Raw genomic sequence first — 23700 nt, forward strand, 5'->3', positions numbered from 1 at the left:
GCAAAAGCAAATGGATCAGTGCAATTCTCCAGTAGGTTAATGGCAAAAATATTTACCAAGCAGTACAACTACAAACCAAAACTTCTAATGATTGTTGTATACATATACTTAAATTTGACTTAAAAAAAAAAAAAAAAAAAAAGTTTGTGTGCCTACAAACCAAAAGGTCTAATTTCCTTAAAATAATTTTGTTAAATAAATTCTAAGATACAAACCACAGAATATGGCAATAAACTCAGCAGCCAAAGTCACTGAAATAAGCCAGAGATGGTTTGGTTACAAGCCCTGGGATAATGAAATAAGCAACAAGAACATTAAAACCTGTTGCAAGCCAAATCACTGTAGAGTCAGAATTACCTGGCAGCAAATGCAAAGGACAAATAATATTTGTACCAAGTTGCCCAAAAAACATGTCCTAGGTCCAAGGAACCCATGGAATGCTGCAAGTGAAGGCCTTAAAAATTATTTTGGTGGAACATGTGAAAGGATGAGACTCATCACTTAAAATATGAATCTAAAATGCTAAATTTAGTACCTACTTAAATAAGGGGGAGGTCCCATAAGACTTCATTGAGCAAAGCCAACTGGTGATCTTCTACAGGATTTAGGGGAAAAGGCAGAATTGAGTGGGAAGATGTCAGCCTTAGAAATGTTTCTGTGCTGACTGCAGAAACAATGGAAACAGTGACAGACTTCATTTTCTTGGGCTCCAAAATGACTGCAGATGGTGATTTCAGCCATGAAATTAAAAGACACTTGCTCCTTGGAAGAAAACCTATGACCAATTTTCTGTTTTGCATATAGGGTTATCATTACCATCTTTCTAAATTCCATATATATGTGTTAGTATGCTGTAATGTTCTTTATCTTTCTGGCTTACTTCACTCTGTATGATGGGCTCCAGTTTCATCCATCTCATTAGAACTGATTCAAATGAACCCTTTTTAACGGCTGAGTAATATTGTGTAAATAAATTGTGTATATGTACCACAGCTTCCTTATCCATTCATCTGCTGATGGGCATCTAGGTTGCTTCCATGTCCTGGCTATTATCAACAGTGCTGCGATGAACATTGGGGTGCACGTGTCTCTTTCAGATCTGGTTTCCTCAGTGTGTATGCCCAGAAGTGGGATTGCTGGGTCATATGGCCGTTCTATTTCCAGTTTTTTAAGAAATCTCCACACTGTTTTCCATAGTGGCTGTACTAGTTTGCATTCCCACCAACAGTGTAAGAGGGTTCCCTTTTCTCCACACCCTCTCCAGCATTTATTGCTTGTAGATTTTTGGATAGCAGCCATCCTGACTGGCATGTAATGGTACCTCATTGTGGTTTTGATTTGCATTTCTCTAACTGTCTGCACCAGAGAGTCTGGTTTAGCCATGCCCTGCAGAAACAGGAGCAGCTCTTTCTTGTCCCTGCCTGGCTTCCCCCTCAGAAGACCAGTCAGTACTTTAGGGAAGCATCCAATGAAATACCAAATACCTTGTGATGAACTTCCGCTGGAGGTCAGCATCTGGGAAAAAATGTCAATTCTTTGCCAAGTTATTTCATATCATTTCTGTCGTTGGACTTTCACAGATGTCCTGCCCACCTCTTTTATTTTCTGTGGGTCAGCCTTCCCGTGTAGTGGAATGGAGGAGCAAGAAAGTCTGCCCTCTGCCACATGAACAGCCATTGACCTGGAGTGGGGGGTGTGTGGGTGGTGAGTGGCACACGTGTGTGGCTTCCAGCTCTGCTGGTGGCAGGGGCTCAGACGGGCACGGAGGGAGGAGGGTCCATGACCCTCAGCCACCTGCCAGACTGAACACCAGAGGCAACTTGATGTAAAATTAGGCACGATCTTCCCTCCCCCATGCCCCTTTCTCATTCACTGACGAATGGTCCCTCAAGGCTGAAGGCTCTGTTGCCTTACTGGGGCTGAGAGCTTAACCTCCAGTTTCTACACCAATCTACCCTATGGTTTCCTCAGCATCCGTTGTGTGAGTTACTGATGTGACCTCTTCCTTGCTCTGACTGAAAGCTCACCCAGCATTTCTGGATTATAGAATTCTTATCTCCTGCCTTGTTACTTTGGGAATTTTGAATTTCTTTGCTTTTGTTTTTAAGAAGTAACCTAAAATTTCCTACAACACTAAATAAAATGGTACTGGTACTAGCTTTCAAAAAATAAAATAAAAATGTAATATTGAATTGGTCAAAAAAAAAAAAAAGAAAGAAAACCTATGACCAACCTAGACAGCATATTAAAAGCAGAGACAGTACTTTGCCAACAAAGGTTCATCTAGTCAAAGCTATGGTTTTTCCAGTGGTCATGTATGGATGTGAGAGTTGGACTGTAAAGAAAGTTGAGCACTGAAGAATTGATGCTTTTGAACTGTGGTGTTGGAGAGGACTCTTGAGAGTCTCCTGGACTGCAAGGAGAGCCAACCAGTCCATCCTAAAGGAAATCAGTCCTGACTATTCATTGGAAGGACTGATGCTGAAGCTGAGGCTCCAATTCTTTGGCCACCTGATGTGAAGAACTGACTCATCAGAAAAGACCCTGATGCTGGGAAAGATTGAAGGTGGGAAGAGAAGGGGATGACAGAGGATGAGATGGTTGGATGGCATCAATGACTCAATGCACATGAGTTTGAGCAAGCTCCAGGAGTTGCTTATGGACAGGGAAGCCTGGCGTGCAGCAGTCCATGGGGTCACAAAGAGTTGGACATGACTGAGCAATTGAACTGACTGAAGAAGTATGCTCACTGGAGCAGGTCTACTGCTAGCTGACTAATTTTCATTACATAATACTGTCCCTAATGGGCTGGCTTTCAGAGATCTGCTCACTAAAGCAAGTTGTCATTGACTGACCTAAAGTCAGTTCAGGTGTTAACTGGTTCAAAGTGAATGTGTTAGTCACGCAGGGGTGTCCAACTCCTTGAGAACCCATGGACTGTAGCCTGCCAGGCTCCTCTGTCCATAGGATTTCCCAGGCAAGAATACTGGAGTGGGTAGCCATTCCCTTTTCCAGGGGATCTTCCCAATCCAAGGATCAAACTCTAGTCTCCTGCATTGCAGACAGATTCTTTACCATCTGAGCCACCAGGGAAGTTTCACTTACTGGTTCAGTTCAGTTCAGTCACTCAGTTGTGTCCAACTCTTTGTGACCCCATGGATTGCAGCACACCAGGCTTCCCTATCCATCACCAACTCCCAGAGCTTACTCAAACTCATGTCCTTCGTGTCATTGATGTCATACAATCATCTCATCCTCTGTCGCCCCCTTCTTCTCCTGCCTTCAATCTTTCCCAGCATCAGGGTCTTTTCAAATGAGTCAGTTCTTTGCATCAGGTGGCCAAAGTACTAGAGTTTCAGCTTCAGCATCAGTCCTTCCAACGAATAGTAAGGACTGATTTCCTTTAGGATGGACTGGTTGGATCTCCTTGCAGTCCAAGAGACTCTCAAGAGTCTTCTCCAACACCACAGTTCAAAAGCATCAATTCTTTGGTGCTCAGCTTTATTTATAGTCCAATTCTCACATCTAAACATGACTACTGGAAAAAACCATAGCTTTGACTAGATGGCTTTTTGTCGGCAAAGTACTGTCTCTGCTTTTTAATATGCTGTCTAGGTTGGTCATAGGTTTTCTTCCAAGGAGCAAACATCTTTCAATTTCATGGCTGCAGTCACCATCTGCAGCGAATTTGGAGCCCAAAAAAATAGTCTCTCACTGTTTCCATTGCTTCCCCATCTATTTGCCATGAAGTGATGGGACCAGAAGCCATGATCTTAGTTTTCTGAATGTTGAGTTTTTAGACAACATTTTCACTCTCCTCTTTCACTTTTATCAAGAGGCTCTTTAGTTCTTCTTTGCTTTCTGCCATAAGGGTGGTGTCATCTGCATATCTGAGGTTATTGATATTTCTCCCAACAATCTTGATTCCAGCTTGTGCTTCATCCAGCCTGGCATTTCTCATGATGTGCTCTGCATATAAGTTAAATAAGCACAGTGACCATATACAGCTTCGATGTACTCCTTTCCTGATTTGGAACCAGTCTATTGTTTCATGTCCGGTTCTAACTGTTGCTTCTTGACCTGGATACAGATTTCTCAGGAGGTAGGTCAGGTGGTCTGGTATTCCCATCTCTTAAAGTATTTTCCACAGTTTGTTGTGATCCACACAGTCAAAGGCTCCCACTGGTTATCAAGCTATAAAACCATCCGTCTGTTTTTCATTCTCATTCTCTGCCATAACCTCTTGATTAGGTTCACAAACAATTAAAGGGAAATAATGTTATAAACTCAGATTATACCATCGCTTCTCCTTGTGTCTGTGACTGTACACTATTTCCAAAGGAAATGAAACAGACCTGGTCAGGTTCGTTTTCTATAGAAGCATGCTGTTTGCTTTATTATTCCTATGATCTCCAGATGATTCCAGGTTGATTAATAATTTCTTTTTGCTTTTTACTATGGTCCTGTGCACAACTGATGATAAAATAGATACCTTTTGTTTCCCAGATTTAACCTTTTAGTTCATTTTTCAAAGGAAAAGTTTATAACCTTTTTAGGCGCCCTGGACTCCTGCTCTTTTTCACTTCTTCTAAGTCATTGTGAGCACCTCTACATTTGGGAGCTGAGCCAATGAATATACAAGTCAACCAGTTCTGCTAATGTGAATATGCCCAACTTTTCAAAATGGGCATTTGCTGGATGGGGTATGTAGGCAAAATAAGTGAAAATGCACAGCTGCATTGTTTCCAAAGTCAAGGGCGTTGTAGAGACATTAAGTACTTAAATAATTCAGAAGTAAGAGTAACACTGTGCCCTAAGGGATCAGGAAAGGCTTCACAGAGGAGATGGACTTGATCTGGTTCTAAAAAATCCATTAGTATTTTAATAGGCAGAGAGGAGGACATATTCAACATGGATGACAGAGCACTCTAAGAGTGAAGACAGAAAATGTTTTATATATTTAAAGATAATGTGCAGAAAGTTGTAAGAGACCATTACCCTCGGTCTAACAACCAAATGAGATGGCCAAGCTATGAATGCACACCAGACTAAATTTTAACTCCAGTTAATGACCAGCCATTTGGAGGAGAAAAGATGCTCACGGCTGCTCTCCTCACTGGCTGAGCAACAGGAAGAGGATAAATCCTACAAGGGTGGGAGTAAGGAGGACCCAACCAAACCTTGAATGAACTTCTGATGGGCACTTGTGAACTGCAATGACAGATGTGAACTCCAGGAGTCCCAATCCCAGAACAGGTTTGCTTCTCCCAGCCCGTTCTTTTCCACAGGTCCTCACGGAGTGCTCAGGGCTGCAAACTGTAGCTGGGGACCAACCAAAAATGAGAGAGATTTCTTCCAAGGCACACAGAGCCTCCTCCTGCAACAGGGCCAAGTCTGAAAAGGTGGGAAGGAGAGCAGGCTAGCTGAGAAGAAGCAGTTTCTTTCAGGAAGACACAAAGGGCTCTTAGCCGGAAAGAGCTGAGAGAAACCTGCCTAGAACATTCTGGGAAGCAGAGAAAACTCCCGAGGTGCAAAATGCATAGGGTAGGATTGGAGAACAAAGGAAACTGTCTGGAAATCCAAAAGGCTAAGCACAGATTGCAAAGTAAAGGGAGCACTCCTACCACTAGGAAAGCAATCGGCTCAGCTATAACAAACACCAGTCCATCCTAAAGGAAATCAACCCTGAATATTCATTGGAAGGACTGCTGCTGAAGCTGAAGCTCCAATACTTTGGCCACCTGATGCAAAGCCTGACTCACTGGAAAAGACCCTGATGCTGGGAAAGATTGAGGGCAAGAGGAGAAGGAGGTGACAGAGAATGAGATAGTTGGATGGCATCACCGACTCAATGGACATGAGTTTGAGCAAACTTTGGGAGATAGTGAAGGACAGGGAAGCTGGGCATGCAGCAGTCCATAGGGTCGCAAAGAGTCAAACACAATTCAGCCACTGAACAACAACAAAAAAAACACAGAGACCTCTGGATCTCACACTGCTTAGACGCCTAGCCCCACAGGAAATGCCCTAATTCTCCTCTCGAAATACTGAAGCAAGTGGTGAACGGAATCAAAGCTGCAGAAAAGTTCAGACCTAATTCAAGACCTGACTTTATCACTCCACACTAGCAGCCTGCAAAAAGAAAGTACATGTCCTTTTCTGGAGGTAAATTTTATTTACTTCAGTCTCTATAGTTATCGTATGTAAAATATCTAGCGTACTTGTCATTAAAAAATGACAAAATGCACAATTACATCAAAAATTAGTCAATAGATAGGTGGGCCAGCAGTTGATATTGTCAGACATGAACTTTAAAATAACCATGATACAAAATCCAAAGAAACCAGATAGACAACATAAAAACAGTTTTAAGCTTTTCATCATCTTTTGCTTACTGTCTTTCTTCCCTTTAACTTAGTTTGGCTTCTTTATTTTGTATATTTGAAGATTTTAAAAAGCAAACATTTCTAACAAGCCAAGGAAAATTATGTATGCTAGACCTATATTATCTAACTGTGATGTTGGAGAAGACTCTTGAGAGTCCCTTGGACTGCAAGGAGATCCAACCAGTCTATCCTAAAGGAAATCAGTCCTGAATATTCATTAGAAGGACTGATGCAGAAGCTGAAACTCCAATATTTTGGCCACCTGATGCAAAGAACTGACTCACTGGAAAAGACCCTGATGTTGGAAAAGATTGAAGGTGGGAGGAGAAGGGGATGACAGAGAATGAGATGGTTGGATGGCATCACCGACTTGATGGATATGAGTTTGAGTAAGCTCCAGGAGTTGGTGATGGACAGGGAAGCCTGGCATGCTGCAGTCTGTGGGGTCACAAAGAGTCGGACATGACTGAGCAACTGAACTGAACTGAAGTGACAAGTTATAAATGTTTACAAGTTTCAGAGTAAAAATATTTAGACAATAATGCCTCTATATTGAGTTCTATAATGAGTTCCTGTAACAAAACAAGGACATGCCCAACCCCTACACTCCATAGCCAACATTTACAAGGAATTGATGGCTTATGTTTTAACACATAAAGTAGCTCATAACTTTTATCAAAAACTCTTGTTAATTCTTTACATGATACACTGGCAGTCACCTTACCAGTAGTTATCATTCAAACCAACTCTTAAATACATAAGTGTATTATCATATGCAAATACTTCCTCCTTTTCGTTAATGACTAACATGCAAAAAAAATTTTTCCACTTGATTTTATTTTTTAATCAAGGATAAGTTAAAGAACAAGATGGTCAACCTTTGTCCTGGTTTTCAGAGGAGAAAATCATGACTTAAGCAGTAGTTAAATTCACTGAGTATGCCAAGGATCAATTAACTGATACCATTACGTAAGATCAAGCTTTACTTCATTAAACTCCAACTTACTGATGGTAATATTTCAAGCCTATGATTCTTGTGTCTTCCTTGCCTGAACGCCTTTGGAGGTTTTAAAAGTACCAACCCCATGCTGATTAGTCAGATTTTTCTTTCAGAATTCATAAAGATAGGTTATATTTAACTTTATACATTTCTTTGCATCTACTATTCCTAAAAGAGATTTTGTTTTCTATGCATCCTAAGAAAAAGCCTGATGAAAAGTATGACACAAACACATACCAAAAAATTAAAACCTCCTTAAGAGACCAATGGAGAAGGCCATGGCAACCCACTCCAGTGTTCTTGCCTGGAGAATCCCAGGGACGGAGGAACCTGGTGGGCTGCCACCTATGGAGTTGCAAAGTCAGACACGACTGAAGCGACTTAGCAGCAGCAGCGGCAGCAGCAAGAGACCAAACTGGAACTTCTTGCCAGTCCAGAGGTTAAGACTCTGTGCTCCCGAGGCAGGGGCGTGGGTTCAGTCCCTGGCCAGGGAACTAAGATCCTGCATGCTGCATGGCACAGCTGAAAAAATAAATATAAAGGGGAAGAAAAGAGACCAAACTAGCCTTATTATTTTATGAATTACAATATAGAAGCAATTTCCCCAATAATTTGATAATTATAATTGGAAGGAAATAGGAAGAAAAACTTTAAATATCTCAAAAAATAAATTCTTGAAATAATTTACAAAATCAAAATAATTTCACCAACCATTCCCAGACTTACTAGCACCATGAAATGTCTTTTATTATTCCATTTTGTTTCATGCCCTACATCAGAACTCTCCTCTCATTTGCCTTCACAAATGCAACCCTGGCAGCCACTTGCTTAGAAAACACTTCCTCTCTGGCTGTAGATGGGGCTTCCCTGGAGGCTCCTAGTGGTAAAGAACCCTCCTGCCAATGCAGGAGGTGCTGGAGACACGGGTTCAATCCCTGGGTAGGGAGGATTCTGGAGGGGGGCATAACAACCCACTCCAGTATCCTTGTCTGGAAAAATCCCATGGACAGAGGAGTCTGGAGGGCTACAGTTCATGAGGTCGCAAAGAGTCAGATACAACTAAGTGACTTAGCACGCATGCTGTCTGTAGATACTCTCATTCTGATGGCTTCCATGGATGACCATCAGCATTCTCTCTACCAGAGAGAATGGGGAAGGTAATGGCCTCCAAACCACTTCCCCTACTGTCTGCCCCCCTGGCTGCCACTTGATAAGAATATCATACACGGAATGCAGTGACATAAATTTTCCTTGGACGTTATGAAACTGAAGCTTATGAAGGGAATGCCAGAGGTGCTCTGAAATGACCCAGGAGTGGAATGGAGGAAAAGGAAGGAGAAGCTTACAGAGAGACAGAAACAGAGAGAACCAGACCACAGAGGAAAGAGAATGGTCAATCTCATGAAAACCAGACCCCCAGGGGACTTCCCTGACGGTTCAGTAGCTAAGACTTTGCGTTCCCAATGCAGGAGTGCCCAGGATGGATCCCTGGCCCAGGAACTAGGTCCCGTATGCTACAGCTAAGAGTTCATATGCAGCAACTAAAGATCTTGCGTGATGCAACTAAGATGTGGTAAATAAATAAATTTATTTACCTAGTACCCAAGTAAATAAAATATTTTAAAAAATCAGACCACCTAAGTATTCTGAAATCTAAACTACAGGATAACATATGCTTAGGAAAAGAGATGGTTACTTACATTTTTTTTTTCATTCCCAGATGTTTACCTAGTGTCCATATTATTCATGAAAACTATAACCTAACATGCTTTTAAGGAAGGACTTAGCTGAGTTATCAGCGGCCAAATATCAAAAACTTCCTCCTCCTCTCAACAGGCAACCTTCACCAGCATTTCATGTTTTATTCTATCCGGGGAAGAGAAGGGGAGGGTACCACTCAGGAGGGTCCACACGTCAACTAAGACAGTTCTGACTTCCATAAGCCCTGAGAGACTAACTGCTCCACTGTCTCCACCTCACTCGTCTTGAGACCCATCAGTTTTCCCCAGGGCTTGCTAAATAGTCTTCCTCACCCTTCACTTCCCTTCCCCTCAGTGTATAATCCTACAGCTACGATTGAAGGAAGATTCTTTCTTGGTTCCAGACTTTCCAAGGACAGAGAGTGTGGGGAGCAACAGAGAAAAGCAGGGAACCCATGAGTGTAGCTGGCAATAGACTAGTACTGAGGACAAAGCCACAGACAGAATCTCCTCCTGCCATATCACTCCTTCAGTTAAGAATCTGGCTCGAAGCTTTCCCTGGTGGTAGGACGGATGGGAATCCACCTGCCAAAGCAGGGGACATGAGTTTGATCTCTGGTCCGGGAACAGCCCACGTGCCGCGGAGCAACTAAGTCCATGCGCCACAACTCCTACTAAGCCCAAGTGCCCTGAGCCTGTGCTCCACAAGAGAAGCCCCTGCTTGCTGTAACTAGATAAAGCTCATGTACAGCAACGAAGACTCACACAACCAAAAATTAAAAAGAAAAAAGAATCTGGCTGAGTTGGTTGACACTCAAGAGTGCTGAAGATGGACCTTATAAAATGAGGGGATTAAACCACGGTCCCCCACCAGCTGTAATATTTTAACATTCTAGAATGCTGTTCTCTCCATGTCCTACGGCTCGGAGTTTGTCATTTACTGTAGGGTTGCCAAATTCAACAAATAAAAACACAGAACACCCGGTTAAATTAGACTTACAGGTAAATGATGATTATTTTTAGTGTAAGTATATCCCATGCAATACTTGGGATATACTTAGAAAATTCTTTATTGTTTATCTGAAAATTTGACTTGGAATCCTACATTTTATCTGGAAGCCATAACTTAGTGGATAAATCATAAAGAACCATTCACATAGGCCACCACTTACTGAGCACGGACCTGACTAGGACCTCAGATATGTACAACTTATCTTATCTGATGCTAACAGCCTTATGAAGGAGGTAAATACAGAGACTTCTAGAAGTGAAGCCCTGAGCTGGAGAGCAGTGAATGCTAGGATAGAAGTCCAGGTCTGGATGACTACATGCAATTTATAGGCTATTACTCACAAATTATTGCAGTGTTGAAAATGCATCAAACAGTTTTTGAATAATATGCACAGAACTCTACTTGTCTTTGAGGAGGAAAATTTTGAATCCAGAGGTGAGAGAGAGCATTATTTTTCACTGCTTTTGTCTGTACTATTTGGATTTTTTTTAAACAATGTACTGCATCACATACATAATTATTTTCATTTAAATAAAATTAACCCCCAAAGATTGTTACAATATACAACTTTGATAAATAGACCTCTATCAACCTTAGTACTTTCTCAATGGTAGTAGCAATACCTATTATTACAAATATGTTGACTTTACTTCTTTTTTGTTGGAGGTAGATTCCTGCTTCAGAGCACAGTTCTCAGTTGCTTGCAGACTGTTAACAAAGTCTCCCTCTGCCATTCAAGAACCCTTGCCAATCCGTGGCTGATTCATGTCGATGTATGGCAAAAACCACCACAATATTGCAAAGTAATTATCCTCCAATTAAAATTAATTAATTAAAAAAAAAATAACCCTAGCTAGTTACATTAGGAGGAAATGCCCGTGGAGCCTGAGATGTAGGGTTTCCCAGGAGCTCCACTGTCTGAATTTCTCCCTAAGGCAGTAAGCAGATCTTACTTGGAAGAATAACTTACCCCAGGAGTGTACCAAGGCAAAGGCAGGAAGCCCCTCCCCTGCAACCCAGACCCACTGGGCAGAGCTTTTGATCTTCCACTACTGACTCAAGGGGCTCCCATTAGTGGTATCAAATGTCAGATGCCACATCCCCCCAGTCCTAATGGCCACGGTACCCAGTGGCTTCAGCTCTACATTTTTAAAGAGGAAAAGATATGTCCATGAAAAAGGAACGTTATAGTGACAAAGTTTTCTCCTAAGTGGACTTCAGTCCCTCATTGCTGGTTATCTCAGACATACATTTCTGTAGTTGGAGAAGAAATACTCACTTTTTTGAAAATTCTCTGCTTGTAACCCTTACCTCCTAATTGGTAAGGGTTGAATTGAATTGAACCCTTCAATTGAAAAGAATTGAAGCCCCACTTCACTTCTCAAAAACCAGGTTGTCAAGATTGCGAGGGGCCATGGATAAAGGAAAATGAGCATGCTTTAGGGCACTTAGGTAGGTGTTCCTTGGAGCACAGTCTGTGATGCCTTTGCATCCGCGGCACGATTAGCAGCCACTGCTCCTGCCTGCGCAGGCGGGAGGCAGGCTCTCCCTGCTCCAGGCGCTTGCAAACACCAGCCACAGAGGAGGCGCCACAGAGAGCTTCCATCAGGGTTAACTGATAAAAATTAAATCCCATTAATAAAAAAAGGGAATATTCAATGCCCACCAAAGTACCAAATGGCAAAATGACAGTGAGCTCTTCATGTGTATCAGAGTTTAGAATACAAAGTGTGCAGGGAAGAAAAAGGGAGAAAGTTAGTGCCTTCTCCAAGGACAATGGAAATTGTGTGAAAAGCAGAGATACATGGACCAGACTGCTCTCCATTAGTATCCAGGCCAGTCTCACAATGTCAGAAGTGCCATTCAGGTTACAGGAGACCTGGTTTCTCTCCCAGCTCTGCCATCACCTCGCTGGGAGTACTGGGATTGAGAAGAGGGAAGGAACTCACAGTGTGTTAGTCACTCGGTCGCGTACGACTCTTTGTGACCCCCGTGGACAGCCCGCCAGGCTCCTCTGCCCATGGGATTTCCCAGGAAAGAATACTGGAGTGGGTTGCCATTTCCTTCTCCAGGGGATCTTCCTGACCCAGGGATGGAGCCTGGTTCTCTTGCACTGCAGGCAGATTCTTTACCATCTGAGCCATCAGGGATATGTAAACTTGTGATTCTCCCAAGTCCAGTCCTCCTCATCCTGCTTTATGGTTTTCATAGGAATTGCCATCAGCCAGCATATTACATGTTCACTTGCCACCTGTCTGTCTCTCCAGGCACTGTTAAGCCCCAGCAGAATAAAAGCTTTCTTTAGCTTTCTTCAGAATCCCCAACTGCTAGCACACAGTGGTGGTGATTTAGTCGCTAAGTTGTGTCTGACTCTTGCAATCCCATGGACGGTAGCCTGCCAGGCTCCTCTGTCCAAGGGATTGTCCAGGCAGGAATATTGGAGTGGGTTGCCATTTCCTTCTCCAGAGGATCTTCCCAACCCAGGAGTTGAACCTGGGTCTCCTGCATTGCAGGCAAATTCTTTACCGACTGAGCTATGAGGGAAGCCCACACAGTAGGTCATCATAAATGCATGCTGAATGAATGGACTCATCCTTTCATTCACTGAGCACTCATCAGGCGCCTAGGGATTCTGCTGATTGATTGGCATGCAACTGATAAATAAATAAACAGAATATGTTATACAATAGAATATTTTTCATCCATCCACAACATGGATGAACTTAGAGAACATTATGCAAAGTGAAAGAAGCCAGATACCAAAAGCCAGATACTGTGTGCTCCATTTTAGAATGGTTCACTCAAGGCTGGTGCACTGGGATGACCCAGAGGGATGGGATGGGGAGTGAGGTGGGAGGGGGGGTTCAGGATGGGGAACACATGTACACCCATGGCTGATTCATGTCAATGTATGGCAAAACCACTACAATATTGTAAAGTAATTAGCTTCCAATTAAAACAAATAAATTTAAAAAATAAAATGAATGGTTCAGAATAAGCAAATTCATATAGACACAATTAGTGGTTGCCAGGGGCTGGGCAGTTAGGGGCTTGTGAGAATGCCAGGTGATAGCTAAAGATGATACAGGGTTTCTTTTTAAGCTGATGAAAATATTCTAAAATCGACTGTGGTAATAGTTTCATACATCTATGAACAGACTAAAGGTTATTGAATTTACATTTTAAATGAATGAATTGTATAGTAAGTGCATTATGTATCAATAAAGCTATTATAAAAATACTAAAGCTGACCTCATCATCTCACCAAAATCCATACTCCCGCTTTTATTTGTACTTCACCTCCCGTTAAATTGCCTTTTCCAGAAAAAAAACATACTAATAGAAACATGTGTAAGAATGGCTGAGTCCCTTTGTTGTTCACCTGAAACTACCACAACATTGTTAATTGGCTATACCCCAATACAAAATGTTTTGGGAGTTTAAAAAAATTTTTTAAATAAGGAATACTAATGATCACAGAGTTCTTCAAACTATGCTTTTCTAGTTATCATTTTTAAGGTGGTTTTAGTATTTTAAAGTTGTTATTGAATTTGTTACATTATTGCTTCTGTTTTATGTTTTGGTTTTTTGACCACGAGGCATGTGGAATCTCAGCTCCCTGACCAGGGATCAAACTTGCATCCCCTGCATGGAAGGCGCAGTCTTAACCACTGGGCCCCCAGGGAAGTCCACCTCCTATTTTTCTATCTCAATCCTCATGAATTATGAGGCAGGCTCACATGGGGTTCATTGCTTCAGATGAGTCCCTGTGCTCTCACCATCGGGGGCTGGACTAACCACTTCCATGGGAGGATAAAGTGTTCACACCTGTGTTCATTGTCACAGAAGGAAATGCACAATATGAGATGTAATGTTCTTGGAAATCCAGGGTTTCCTAGCCAGAGAAGGCATAATTTTAGCAAGCAGAAAGTTTACTTTGATTTTTAACCCACTTGGCAAGAAGTGATGAAATGTTGTCAAATGGCCAGCTAAGTTTTTCAAAAGCAGTAAAATAAAACTATCACATCTGTTATTTTTAAAAATGCAGAGTGATTTTTTTTTATCCAAAACTAGTTTATTGGGATGGTTTCCCATTCATCTTGATACAGGGAGATTTTAGTGCTGCTTCCATCTGAAAGAGCATCCTTCTGTAAGCCCTGCTTTTCCTCCTGTAGGCTGGCCTAGGACAGCAGAGCAGCCAACACACAAAACTACTGCTTGTGCATGGCTAAAGACGGCGGTGATTTTATAGCATCCTGGGCATTTTACATCCACGAAATAGGAATTGGGGCTCTGCACCAGGCGCTTCTTCTTGTGTTTCCTCTTCTCTTCATCTGGAGAGGGATGAAGAAGATCCTTTGCAAGAGGCATGTTCTCGTGAGAAGGTCATCACCACTGGAAAGGCAGAGTGATTCTTAAACTTAAACCCCTGCTAGACTTTCCTATTCTCTGCCCTCTTCAGTCCCTCCACAATACTTTTAAATATCTACCCAGGTTCCAGACAATCTAGAGCAACAGCTTTGCATCACCCCTTTTCCTTACTCTCTGAGCACGATTTACAGACATGGGTTGACTTTGTCTCTCCCTAAGAGGACAAGAAGAGGGCCCATCAGAGCACCAAGCACTCTGAACTCCAAGAGAGGATCTCCCGGTCAAAACACTAAAAGCAGCAGGCTTGCATCCCATTAAACAATAGCTCTGGGAGTCTCCTTGGAAAGGCAAAGAAAGGAAAAGTTGTACAATAGAAACATAGATTTATAACAAGAGTATTCAGCTTTACTGACTTGCAGAAAGGCACAGTCTCTAGAATCAAAAGGAAAAAAGCTATTTTATTTTTCTCCTATTTTTGAAGGGAAAAAAATAACTTATCTTCTTTTTCCAAAGGCATTGAAAGTAATTAAGCATAAAAAAATCCAGGAAACATCAGCTCTGAAAGATTCCCACTGCTCACATGGTTGGATCGAAACACCAGATCAGGTCACACCCGGGGCTGTGGAGTTCCAGAACACAGCGACCATGTCTTAGCACAAGCGTCCTGAGGATCCACTGTGTGCTCGGCTTTGGGCTGGGCGCCGGACACCCTGCGCACGTATGCGCAGTCACTTCAGTCATGTTCAACTCTTGGTGACCTCATGGACTGTACCCACCAGGCTCCTCTGTCCATGGAATTCTCCCCACAAGAATACTGGAGTGGGTTGCCATTTCCTCCCTCAGGGGATCTTCCCCACTCAGGGATTGAGCCTACATCTCTGTCTCCTGCACTGGCAGGCAGGTTCTTTACCACTGAACCACGTGGAAAGCCCACTGGAGACCCCGCATGCTGAGAAGTCTATCTGCCTCACTCACATTCATGCAAATGCTAAACTGGTTCACGATGTATCTACAACATGGCATGAGAGCAGGGTTTCTCAGCCTCACCATTATTGACACCTTGGGCTGGATCATTCTCTGTTATGAGGGGCTGCCCTGTGAATTGGAGGATGTTTAACAACATCCCTGGCCCTACCCTCTAGGCTCCAGCAGCACCTTCCAGAGGGCAAGTGGGGCTCCATCAAAGTTGCTTCTGGCTGATTTGAAGAGAGAACAGCAAAGAAAACAGCATTATGCTGAAGAGTCAGGGGAAAGTAAGGTGATTTTAACAAGCTACTGAGGGTGGTTTGGGCAGGTGTCTTATTGGTAAGAGCATCTAAGTAGTGCAAAGTCTAATTGGCCCAATTTCCACTCAGTGAGAGTCTGGAGCCAGAAAGACAGGGACTCTTCCCATCTGTGGGACTTGGGCTAGAGAACTTATTAAGCTTTCCTCTAATTCCAGGACTTCCCTAGTGGCTCAGACAGTAAAGCGTCTGCCTACAATGCGGGAGACCTGGGTTTGATCCCTGGGTCAGGAAGATCCCATGGAGAAGGAAATGGCAACCCACTCCAGTACTCTTGCCTGGAAAATCCCATGGATGGAGGAGCCTGGTAGTCTACGACCCATCGGGTCGCAAAGAGTCAGACACGACTGAACAACTTCACTTTCTTTTCTTCCAGTTCCAAAATTGTATAATATGATCCTTTCCACCCAACCCAAACCAAGTTGTCAGACTACTGCAGGCTGGGAGGAGCCAGGTTCAAGATACATGGCCATCTCTGCCTGTGTGGAGTCAGAAGTGGGTACAAAAGGAGTGAGAACTTTGAAGAATGGGTTGGACTGCATCGCCGACTCAATGGACATGAGTTTGAGCAAACTCCAGGAGACAGTGAAGGGCAGGAAGGCCTGGTGCACTGCAGTCCATGGAGTCACAGAGAGTCGGACACGACTTGGCAATGGAACTACAACAACCCCACTCCCCACATGTGCAATGCCCAGAGCCTCATAACATCTAAGACCAGCCCAGCTACCAGAGGAAGAACCATCACAGTATGTTCAGTTTTACATTCAGTGCCTTGAATCTTTTCTTTACAACTTAACTGAAATGAACCAAAGGAGGGGGAGGGATCCAGGCATTAAGCTGACTCAGATGGTAAAGCGTCTGCCTACAATGCGTGAGACCCGGGTTCCATCCCTGGGTTGGGAAGATCTCTTGGAGAAGGGAATGGCAACCCACTCCAGTATTCTTGCCTGGAGAATCCCATGGATGAAGGAGCCTGGTAGGCTACAGTCCATGGGGTCGCAAAGAGTGGAACATGACTAAGTGACTTCACTTCACTCAAAGTAAACGCATAAGGAGCAAGGTTAAGTACTGGATTGGATGGCATCACTGACGCGATGGACATGAGTTTGAGTAGGCTCTGGGAGTTGGTGATGGACAGGGAAGCCTGGTGTGCTGCAGTCCATGGGGTCACAAAGAGTCAGACACAACTGAGCGACTGAACTGAACAAATACTGGCTCTGCTTTTCCCAAAACGGCCTCCCAGAGCAAGGGAGAGGGGCTGAACAAACTGTCCATGCACAAAGGTGCACTGTATTAGAAGGGCGGTTTAATCCATTCTTACAAACACGCAAGAGATCCACATCTCCGATCTCCAGGGTAGTGAAACAAGGAGGTGAATGATAACAGCCTAATTTAGCCAGCTCAGTGAATAAATAATCATTGCAAATGAAGCAGTCATACCAGGTAATTAAATTAATTTGTCTCGCAGACATGATTCACCAACTCTCCACTGACAAGAGTTGCCTTCTTAGATGTTAACTTTTACTCTTGGATCTTCTTTGGATGTTGAAATTATTTCTCAGCTTCTTATTCTCAGGTAGCCAAAATGAATATTTATTTCTCCAATGATTAATCATTCAGCAAATATCAGAGCTCCTAAGATATGTTGGGTTTAGAAACATGATAAAAAAAAAAAAAGACCCAGGTCCTTATCCTCATGCAATTGCATATCTAGCAAAAAAGACTGATGTTAAATAACCACAAAGGTGTTGGGTGCAATGATGTAAAAAACAGGCCGCTATGGGTTCAGTCTTTGGAGAATAACTTCCTTTTCTTTTAAAACAGAAACATAGGACCTCACGTTCATTGGCTGGACCTCTGCTGAGAGGGGCTTCAATAGTTCATGGCTGATAATCCATTCCACAGTCACTCAGAAAGGGTATGAAGAACTATAGACTAAATGTCCATCCTTCATCCTGTATTGCCAGACCCACCAGGTCCAATGGGTGAAATGTGGAGACCAGTTCCATCCTATTTCTTCACACCTTCCCACAGACTCTTGGAATGTTTGAATTAAAATTGTAACTGCTTTAAAGTTGAGGAGTGGGAAGGAGGAGAGAAGAATCAGGAATGAAGGTTATTTCTATAAATTATAGTTTTAATATTACTCCTATACAGAATCTCAAAGATCTAACTTACATGAAGATCTGGACAAAATTAAAAGAAAAATGATCTCCTGAAATAATCATCTTTAAAAAAGAATTTTTTTAAAGACCTAAGGCTTAAGAATGCCATACTTAAATTTTTCCATGGCCTGGGAAAAAAAGGCACACTCAACTAACCGCAAAACGTGAGCCCCTGAAAAAGTCAGGGCTGCTGATTGCCAGGCTGACAATTACAAGACACAATGTTTTCCAGGGTGTGAGTCCCTGAACATGTGTGTCTACTCATCAATGCTACCGTTTATATCAAAGACCACTCTCATAAGACAAGGCACTCAGTATCCTTTATCAAACTGACGATTACTTGTAAGTTATGGTATATTTTTTGCAGCTGTGAAGAGCTATTTGGGTTGAAAATTCAGGATTTAAAACATGCTGATCCAGGAAACAGACATTATGAACAGCAGTATATAGCCAGCTCTATGTTCTAAGGTTTTAGGAACAGTTGGTCTAAACTTACTGGTCAGCGAGGAGTAGCTGATTCATTTTGGGGGGTACATTAACCCAATTTAGAAACGATGCAAGGCTGGAAAAATAATTCTCCAGTACATTAAACAGTCTCCTGGATCTACTCAAGTGCACTTATTCACATTTAGGATATCATACTGCCCATTTTTGTCATTGCAATATATCAGCCAAATTTTTTAAATGACATTGTGAACATGGAAAGCACTTTTTAAGGGAAATATCAAAAATACCTCTCCAAGGGGGACTTAACAGCTCTTCTCACCACTTTAAGTCTGACTGAAACTAAACTCTGAAACTCAGCTCTCCAAGGATGGCCCCCTGAGGCCTCCCAGACCCCAATCCAGAAGCCCAGGGTGTACATCCCTCTCCCGAGTTTTGCAGCAGCACTGAAGGGCCTTCACACATTCATTCTCTCTCTCTCTTTCAGAAATTTTCTCCATCTCTAGCTTCCCAGGTGGCACGACTGGCAAAGAATCCACCGGCCAGTGCAGGGACGTGGGTTTGATCCCCGGGTCAGGAAGATCATGGCAACCCACTGCAGTACTCTTGCCTAGAGAATCCCACGGACAGAGGAGCCTGGCGGGCTCCAGTCCACAGCATCGCAGAGTCAGACACAACTGAGCACGCAGCTTTTAAAATCTTCTTTGCTGCTGCTGCCTGGCTTTCTACTACCGCACACTCCTTCTGTCCTTCCAATTATGAATTATTTTCTCTGCCCCGCTTTCTGCAGGAAGACACTCCCACCGGGCTCTGACCATGGCCTCTACCATTCTCTGTCTCTGGGCTCTTTCCCTGTGCCCTCGCTAGTTCACTCACCCAGCCTCACCCCTCCCCTAGAGGCCCAGTGAGAGTTCTTCTCGCGGTCTCCCTAGCCTTTATTTTTTTTTTTTCATTTATTTTTATTAGTTGGAGGCTAATTACTTTACAATATTGTAGTGGTTTTTGCCATACATTGACATGAATCAGCCATGGATTTACATGTGTTGCCCAACCCGATCCCCCCTCCCACCTCCCTCCCCATCCCATCCCTCTGGGTCTTCCCAGTGCACCAGCCCTGAGCACTTGTCTCATGCATCCAGCCTGGGCTGGTGGTCTGTTTCTCCCTTGATAGTATACATGTTTCAATGCTGTTCTCTCTGAACATCCCACCCTCGCCTTCTCCCACAGAGTCCCAAAGTCTGTTCTGTACATCTGTGTCTCTTTTTCTGTTTTGCATATAGGGTTATTGTTACCATCTTTCTAAATTCCATATATATGCATTAGTATACTGTATTGGTCTTTATCTTTCTGGCTTACTTCACTCTGTATAATGGGCTCCAGTTTCATCCCTAGCCTTTAAACTACGCAAGCCCAGCTCACTGCCTTCCCTCCAAAGAGCACCGCCAGGCTTCCCGGCGTCTGCCTCACCATCCTCCTGGATACAAAGCACAAGGGCCTGCTTGGTCTTGGCTTCTCCCCTGAGATCCTCCTCCCAGCACACCCATCATAGCGGCCCGCCCTTCTATTCCCACCGCCCTTGCACCAGCTGCCCAGGGCCACTGTGGCCCCAGCCTGGTCTCCTTCTCTTAACTGGTCTTCTTGTCATTCTCTCAAAGCCATCTCTGAATGGCTGCACTTAAAACTAGAAGGCTGACCCAAAGGGTAAGCCAGGATGGCTGCTGCATTGTTTGAGGTTACTCGGGACTGCAAAATACCCCTTAGACACCCTCCATGAGCCCCCATCACCTACTGAATAAACTCCCCCCTCTCTCCCTCAGAATTCAAGAACCTCCAAAATAAAGACGTCTCCCAGTCTTACCACACATTATTCCCCTACTTTAAAGCTCTAGACTATATTATAAAATGGAATATCATAAAATGAAATGTTCAGTCTCTGTTCGCTTTTCCCTTAATATGCCTTCCTGAGTTTTCCTTTGCACAGGCCCCTTCTGGGTCAGGACCACCCCACCATCACCCCCACCTCTTGAAAGTTCACACACTCCCCCAGGCTCAGCTGCAAGTGCTCTCATCCATGAAGCCATCCCTGATCCTCCATCACGATGTGAGTGCCTTGAATCTCGTGCTCCTGTTCTTTGGACTGAAGGGTTCTATTTTTCCATCTTTCAGTCCCTCCTAGACAATCACGTCCTTGAGTATGTCTTGGTTCTCCCTGCCTCCTGCAGTATTTTCCTCGGGTTAAAGAGTTCAGTAAGCACTGTTCCATGGATACAAGGTTCATTCAGAGGGGTTCTCTGGGACCAAAAATTCATAGAAAAGGATTCAGATTTGCTAAAAGACTATATCTCATTACACACACACACACACACACAAACAGTAATTTTGTGAGCAGATGGACATGTGAACTCACTGGACTTCGATGATCACAATGTCTGCATCTATCAAAACATTGAGGTGCACACCTTAAATATACATATTAATAATTTTTATTTGTCAGCCATATCTTAACAAAACTTAAAAAGTAATGGTGACTCTTAGCTACCAAAATCCTGGCTCTCCATCTTTACCGCCTCACCCCACCCCTACCCCCGCAGACTGCTGTATCTCCAACAGAATCCCACCTCTGGGACCACCCAAGCTTCAAGAGAAGGGTTATCCAGGTCATAGCCCCTGGCCACACCCCAAAGCCAAAGCTACTTCAAGGTCACTTAGGTTCCAGCAGCCCCAGGGTCCCAAACTCTTTTTCCCAAATAAGGAAAACAGGGCAGGAGAGAGGGAGGGAGGGAGATGTAAGGAAGGGAGGGAGGGGGGAGGGAGGCAGAAGGAAGAATAAAGGAAGGAGGAAGAAAGAAAGGGAGGAGGAGCTTCCTGGAGTCTGACTCTGCAGACTGATTCCCTGTACCCACCTGGAACGTCCAGTTCTGTTGTATTTGTCATGAATTCCTCCTCAGCCTTCAAGACCCAGCTCAAATATGACCATCTCTAAAGCACGGCCCATTCTTGTTCCAGGTCCTCCGGGTTAAAAGTCAGAGGTCTGGCTAAAAATCCTCTACAGTATGTCTACCTCTAAATTATCTGAGCTCGTGGACTAATCCACTTCCGGAGCACGTGAGCCAAAGTCATAAACACCCACTCCCCGTTGTGCTGTCCCCAGACCTGAACTTGCTACTCTCCTCTGAGGTCACAGGGGACGGCAGGCAGGCAGCCTGGGCCCCCAGGCAAGGTCGTGGGGCTTCTAAAGAGGCCAGCCTAGTCTCCGATGGGCTCTCCCCCTTCTCTGGAGGCAGCACCCTGGGTGCCGAGGGGGTGGAGGAAGGCAGGTTCCGGCAGAGCCTCAGTCCAGGCTGCAGCCAGCCTGGAGGAAATGGTGCTGCAGTCAGGGTGAGCAGTCGAGGGCAGAAAACTCGTGCTTTGCTTTTCACTGATGATGGTACCAGACAGAATGGCAGGCAGAGGCAGGGGTCTGGGGCCACCCTAGGCCCATTTTCACCGCCCCCCATCACTTCTCTGCCCGCCCATCACCCAGTCATCCCCATGCCACCTGTCAGGACCATCTCTTTCAGAACTTCGCCGGTGGCCCTGGCTGAGCCCCAGCAGGCACCCAGATCAGAAGGCGTTAACAATCGATTGTTTTCCTGTCTCCACGGAGACTCCGTTGGTTTTCTGGAAACACCACAGACTTTATGAATCAGTTCTGTGGGCGGCAGGTTGCTGTGGTTCAGTAGCTCAGTTGTGTCTGACTCTTGGTGACCCCATGGACTGCAGTACCCCAGGCTTTCTTGTCCTTCACCATCTCCCAGAGTTTGCTCAAACTCAAGTCCATTGAGTCAGGGATGCCATCCAACCATCTCACCCTCTGTCGCTCTCTTCTCCTCCTGTCCTCAATTTTTCCCAGCATCAAGGTCTTTTCCAATGCGTCAGCTCTTCACGGACTTCCCAGGTGGCGCTAGTGGTAAAGAACCCGCCTGTTAATGCAGGAGACGTAAGAGACTCCGGTTCGATCCCTAGGTTGGGAAGATCACCTGGAGGAGAAAATGGCAACCTACTCCAGTATTCTTGCTTGGAGAATCCCATGGACAGAGGAGCCTGGCAGCCTGCTCAATCCATAGGGTCAAAAAAAAAAAAGAGTCAAACATGACTGAAGCAACTTATTCAGGTAACCAAAGTATTGGAGCTTCAGCCTCAGCATCAGTCCTTCCATTGAATATTCAAGGTTGGTTTCCTTTAGGATTCACTGGTTTGATCTCCTTGCTGTCCAGGGGATTCTCAAGAGTCTTCACCAGGACCACAATTTGAAAGCATCAGTTCTTTGATACTCAGCCTTCTTTAAAGTCCAACTATCACATCGGAAAAACCATAGCAATGTGATGTCTCTGCTTTTTAATACACTGTTTAGGTTTGTCATAGCTTTTCTTCAGAGAAAGGTGTCTTTTGCCATAATTTTCTGAAACAAGAACTTGTATTTATGTTTCCTCTTAGGTAAAAGCAGATGAGAGTTGTAGGCTGCTCTTCCATTTACTAATTTTCTCACGTTCTTTCCACAGCCTGTCATCCAAAGCCAGAGCCACTCAGGACCCCTTGCAAGAGCCCTGGGGTCCTGGGGGCATAGTGGGGAGAGATCTAAAATGGAGGGCAGGGCGGCAGGACTGGAGGCAGCTGTCACCTGCCCTTCCCCAGGTCTGGTCTCCAGCCCTGTGGCGTGGAGCTGGCATCCCTGCCTGCCACTGGTGCACAAAGATCCTGGGTGTCTGCCCTTGGCCTCCATGGGCTGTCAGGAGCCTCAGTTTTCCCAGAGTACTGTGCTGGTGGGGGGCTGGACCCCACCATGTCTGAAGAAGAAATAAATGCTGTTGCCCTTTGCCAACCCACCCATCCCCCCAACATACACACAAAAAGAATTCCCCACCGTGGAACATGTGTGACCTCACTTACCACAAAAATTAAAGGTACTGCCTCTGCCCTCAAGGTTAAAGACTAATTTGGGTCAAACAGTGAACACTGCTATAATTTGCAAATAAAGGAGTCTCAAAGGTAAAATTCTTAAAAAAGGAAAACCTACAAATTCCTGGGGAAAACTCAGAGTATCACAAGGACAAATACATAAAATTCCCCTCCACGATTCAATGAGTCTACTCCTAGGTTTACAATACTCTAGAGTGTTTAAAATCACACAAAAAGGAGTCACACTTAGAAACTAGCAACTCAATGTAATTTTGATTAATATGAAGGTTTAAAAGGGGTCAATCACATGAGGCACTTCGAGAAGACTCAGGAGACCGCAGAGCAAGACACAGTCACAAAGACCAACCAGAAAGAAGACAGCTCCAACAATACTGGAAACC

The 23700-nt window shown here is 44.1% G+C and overlaps 1 protein-coding gene across 1 annotated transcript; it reads right to left on the reverse strand.

Annotated features, from left to right (window-relative positions):
* Positions 1-14214: 14214 nt before the first annotated feature.
* LOC122446396 (40S ribosomal protein S27-like) lies at positions 14215-14475 on the reverse strand. Its single transcript, XM_043476561.1, has one exon. It carries the CDS (start codon positions 14467-14469, stop codon positions 14215-14217), a length of 255 nt encoding a protein of 84 aa, XP_043332496.1. The 5' UTR covers positions 14470-14475.
* Positions 14476-23700: the final 9225 nt, after the last annotated feature.

This window comes from Cervus canadensis, chromosome 8, assembly GCF_019320065.1.
Source record: "Cervus canadensis isolate Bull #8, Minnesota chromosome 8, ASM1932006v1, whole genome shotgun sequence".
Classification (NCBI taxonomy): Eukaryota; Metazoa; Chordata; class Mammalia; order Artiodactyla; family Cervidae; genus Cervus; species Cervus canadensis.